The sequence below is a fragment of the Megalobrama amblycephala genome, linkage group LG17, assembly GCF_018812025.1.
Source record: "Megalobrama amblycephala isolate DHTTF-2021 linkage group LG17, ASM1881202v1, whole genome shotgun sequence".
NCBI classification, from domain to species: Eukaryota; Metazoa; Chordata; class Actinopteri; order Cypriniformes; family Xenocyprididae; genus Megalobrama; species Megalobrama amblycephala.
The window spans coordinates 48724372-48728735 of NC_063060.1; the positions used below are offsets into that span (position 1 = coordinate 48724372).

General features: G+C 40.3%; 1 protein-coding gene across 1 annotated transcript; it reads right to left on the minus strand.

Moving 5' to 3' along the window:
* Positions 1 to 277: 277 nt before the first annotated feature.
* On the minus strand, positions 278 to 3647 carry LOC125251981 (GTPase IMAP family member 9-like). Its single transcript, XM_048165035.1, has 2 exons — positions 3620 to 3647; positions 278 to 1351 (listed from the first exon to the last, which is right to left on the minus strand). Exons 1-2 carry the CDS (start codon positions 3645 to 3647, stop codon positions 279 to 281), a joined length of 1101 nt encoding a protein of 366 aa, XP_048020992.1. The 3' UTR covers position 278.
* Between the last annotated feature and the right edge of the window lie 717 nt (positions 3648 to 4364).

Genomic DNA, 4364 nt, shown 5'->3' on the forward strand with positions numbered 1-4364 from the left:
TCTTAGATATACTTGTATTTTGTATCAGATTGTGTTTACTTTTCTTCTGGAAGCATTTCTGATTTATTGTTTTATGCTTATTTGTAAGTGTATAGGAAATCAACAAATCATCAAAAATCACCAATTTATGTTATAGACCACAAAGATAAATGACTGTAGAAAACAGAACTTGCAAAGTTAATTGATTTCTTCTTTATATCTTCTGACTCATTACATTCAACCTGTTGTTTTAGCCATTAATATTATCTTCCTTGATATTACAACATTCTTTCCACCCATTAGTGACGCCTCTGCCTTTTATGAACAATTAAGGCTACAACTCCACCAACAATTCCACCAACAACTCCACCAACAACTCCACCAACAACTTCACCAACAACTCCACAAACATCTCTACCAGCTCCACCACCAATTATTGCACCAGCTGCAATGCCAATTAAAAAGTATTTACAATACTTGGAAAAAAACTTCTTAAATCCACTTCTTTTTTCACACTCTGGTGTATTTTGTTTCTCCTCTTGTTGTTTTCTCACATTATTCTCACGCTGTATCTCTGCTCTGACTCTCATCTCTGTCTCCATTCTCACTCTCTCAATCTCCTCTTGTCTTTGTATCTCATTCTCACGCTGTATCTCTGCTCTGACTCTCATCTCTGTCTCCTTTCTTACACTCTCAAACTCTTCTTCTCGTCTAATTCTGTAAGCATCTTCATACATCTGATTACTGTAGTGTCCTCCTCCATTCTGCTCTATCATTGTGTCAATCTTCTGCAGTAGATCATTCACCTGCTCTCTGTTATTCTGATCTTTATTGTTGAAGACGTGAAATCTACCTCCACACTGATCAACTACATATCTTAATGCTTCATTTTCTGCAATGATTTCTTCTATGGACCTTCCTTCTAGCTGATCTCCATGAGTGAAGAGAATCATGGAGTATTTCAACACTTCTTCACCAAACAACATCTCAATCATCTGAGGAATCTCTTCCTCCTGCTTAGTGAATCTATTCACAGGAAACACAATGAGAAAAGCGTGAGGTCCAGGACTGGATATATAAACACTTCTCACTATCTCAATCATTAAGTGCTCAGAGCTCATCTGTGTGTCAAAGAATCCAGGTGTATCAACTACAGACACAGATCTGCCTGAAACAGTGGCATGTTTCACTGAAGATTCACGGGTCACTGAAATTGAGCCAACTGCAGATTCAAACACTGTCTGTCCCAGTATTGTGTTTGCAGCTGCACTCTTCCCAACTCCACTTTTACCCAGCAGCACGATTCTTCTGGATAAATGATGGTTGACAGAACTGTTGGGGATGTTGACTGAAGTTCTTTGTCTTTTTGGCACTATATGAAGGGGGGAAAAAGCAGAGCATATTTTTACCTCAATTTACACCATCTAGTTTGTACATGGATATTGTGCAAACTACATTGTGAATAAAAACTTGATGTGAAAAAGAAAGTACACCCTCTTTGAATTCTATGGTTTTATGTAGGTGAACAAAAAATCATCTTCTCCTTAGGTCTTAACATTAGGTAAATACTATCTCAGATGAAAAACTATCTCTATGTCATGTTAACAGTCTGTTTAATGCTTAGAGAGAATTACTAAGCATATTAGCAGCTAGTGCATATGCATGTTGTATAAGGATACAGAGCCAAGCTTGCTGAACTTAAATGGAAACAGGTTTTGCTTTGTATTCACATTCTAACGAAGCTACAGCAAGTAGTTTATACAGCAGCAGTATGGATAACAAATTCAGATAGCAATGTAGCGAATATCAACAATATAGAATGCAACAAATGTTGCAGTGCATACCATGTGAAGGCCTAAAGTTACATGTTGCTATTGAGTGAGCAATGCAAATAATTATCATGATTAAAATGCAACATATACTATTTCAAACTACAGGACGAACAGTGATTTTGCAAGGTCGGAATGTCATCTAATTAATAGATTTCATGTAGGATGATATTTGTCATTTCTACTTCCCTTAGAGTGTGCCAAGGTAGTTCCATGTATTCTTCAAACAAAGCAAGAGTGCCCCTTTTTTTGCTTAAAATGTATTTTGTGTTATAATCTGTATAGTATAAAAACCTGATTCCAAAAAAGTTGGGACACTGTACAAATTGTGCATAAAAAAGGAATGCAATAATTTACAAATCTCATAAACATATATTTTATTCACAATAGAATATAGATAACATATCAAATGTTGAAAGTGAGATATTTTGAAATGTCATGCCAAATATTGGCTCATTTTGGATTTCATGAGAGCTACACATTCCAAAAAAGTTGGGACAGGTAGCAATAAGAGTCTGGAAAAGTTACATTTACATATAAGGAACAGCTGGAGGACCAATTTGGTCAAATGGCAACATGATTGGGTATAAAAAGAGCCTCTCAGAGAGGCAGTGTCTCTCAGAAGTTAAGATGGGCAGAGGATCACCCATTCCCCCAATGCTGTGGCGAAAAATAGTGGAGCAATATCAGAAAGGAGTTGCTCAGAGAAAAATTGCAAAGAATTTGAAGTTATCATCATCTACAGTGCATAATATCATCCAAAGATTCAGAGAATCTGGAACAATCTCTGTGCGTAAGGGTCAAGGCCGGAAAACCATACTGGATGCCCGTGATCCAAGACCTTGCATTTTCCAACATGACAATGCCAGACCACATACTGCATCAATTACAACATCATGGCTGTGTAGAAGAAGGATCCGGGTACTGAAATGACCAGCCTGCAGTCCAGATCTTTCACCCATAGAAAACATTTGGCGCATCATAAAGAGGAAGATGCGACAAAGAAGACCTAAGACAGTTGAGCAACTAGAAGCCTGTATTAGACAAGAATGGGACAACATTCCTATTCCTAAACTTAAGCAACTTGTCTCCTCAGTCCCCAGACGTTTGCAGACTGTTATAAAAAGAAGAGGGGATGCCACACAGTGGTAAACATGGCCTTGTCCCAACTTTTTTGAGATGTGTTAATGCCATGAAATTTGAAATCAACTTATTTTTCCCTTAAAATGATACCTTTTCTCAGTTTAAACATTTGATATGTCATCTATGTTGTATTATGAATAAAATATTGAAATTTGAAACTTCCACAACATTGCATTCTGTTTTTATTCACAATTTGTACAGTGTCCCAACTTTTGGAATCAGGTTTGTGATTTGTGTTGCGCTCTGGATAACATTAGGTGTTTTCTATATGCGGTGTGTTGCAGCGGCAGGGATTGTGGCTGAATTATGGACACGCTTTGTTGTTCTGAGCGGTGGCTGCATGTCTCTCAGAAATAACTCTCTCTGCTTTAAACGCTGAGGTATTCGTTAACAACAGGAGCGTAGATAGGAGACACTTTGCAGTATGGTGGACAGCTCATTGACGTAGCGGAAATATTAATTAAAAATATTTAGTTTATATTGAAATCTCATTCATATAATGACTTGTATATCTAAATGTTTCACAGTATTGCTATTCTTATGGTGGAGACTGTCACGATTGAGTCTCCTGCACCAGATCTCCCGAACCTTCAGAGGGAGCCGTCACCTGAGTATTAGTTTACATTGGACTTAATTTCCCATGCACCCACATACCAGGGACTGATTACTCGTGCACCTGCCCCCAATCATCTCCATGCTCACTCACTATAAAGCACTCACACACACAGTCCTGTGCAAAGTCTTGGTTCCCTTTCGAAGGAAACTCCACTCTGCATTGACAGAACGCATTGGGGGAACCCGTCACGTGACCCAGGTGTCAAAAGCACTATCCAACAACTCCAATTGCTATTGGCCGGTGACAGCCTATGACGTCATACGGCGCGACCCGGATGTATAAAGGGAGCGCCTGGAGAGACAGTCACTATCTTTTTCGTCTTTCGGGACTGTTTGTGTCGTTGCACTGTCGTTTTCTCCAGTGAGTATTTCCGGTTTTTGCTATGTCTGAGGACAAAGTTAAATGGTTTAGGAAGTGTGCGGATCCTTGCCCGAGGTTTTTGACTCCGGAGGATCCTCACACTTTATGTGTCATCTGTTTGGGAGAGGAGCATGCACGGGCAGCGTTTGAGGACGCTGGCTGTGAGAAGTGTGAACGTTTTCCTATGAAAACGCTCCGTTCCCGCCTGGCTCTCTTCTCGAGGGAAGAGACGTCGACACCTGTGCCCGGTGGATCCGGTCCCGCTCGTGCTGAGGCCGAGTGGCGACTGCATTCATGGGGCTCACAGGTGGAGCTCGCCGCCAAGTTTGACATCATCGGATCCAGGAGCGAGTGCTCTTCTGGCTGAAAGCCCCCGAGAGCAGGAGGTGATTATGGAGGAGGAAGATGGGACCGAGGTCGCTTCTGTTTCCTCCAAG

What these genes read in the sequence shown, in the direction of transcription:
- LOC125251981 (XM_048165035.1), bottom strand. Translation starts at nt 3,647, where the DNA reads ATGGAGATGATTGGGGGCAGGTGCACGA. An exon ending in GATTGGGGGCAGGTGCACGA is followed by an intron (nt 1,352 to 3,619) that starts GTAATCAGTCCC and finishes CCCTTCATATAG; the next exon opens with TGCCAAAAAGACAAAGAACT.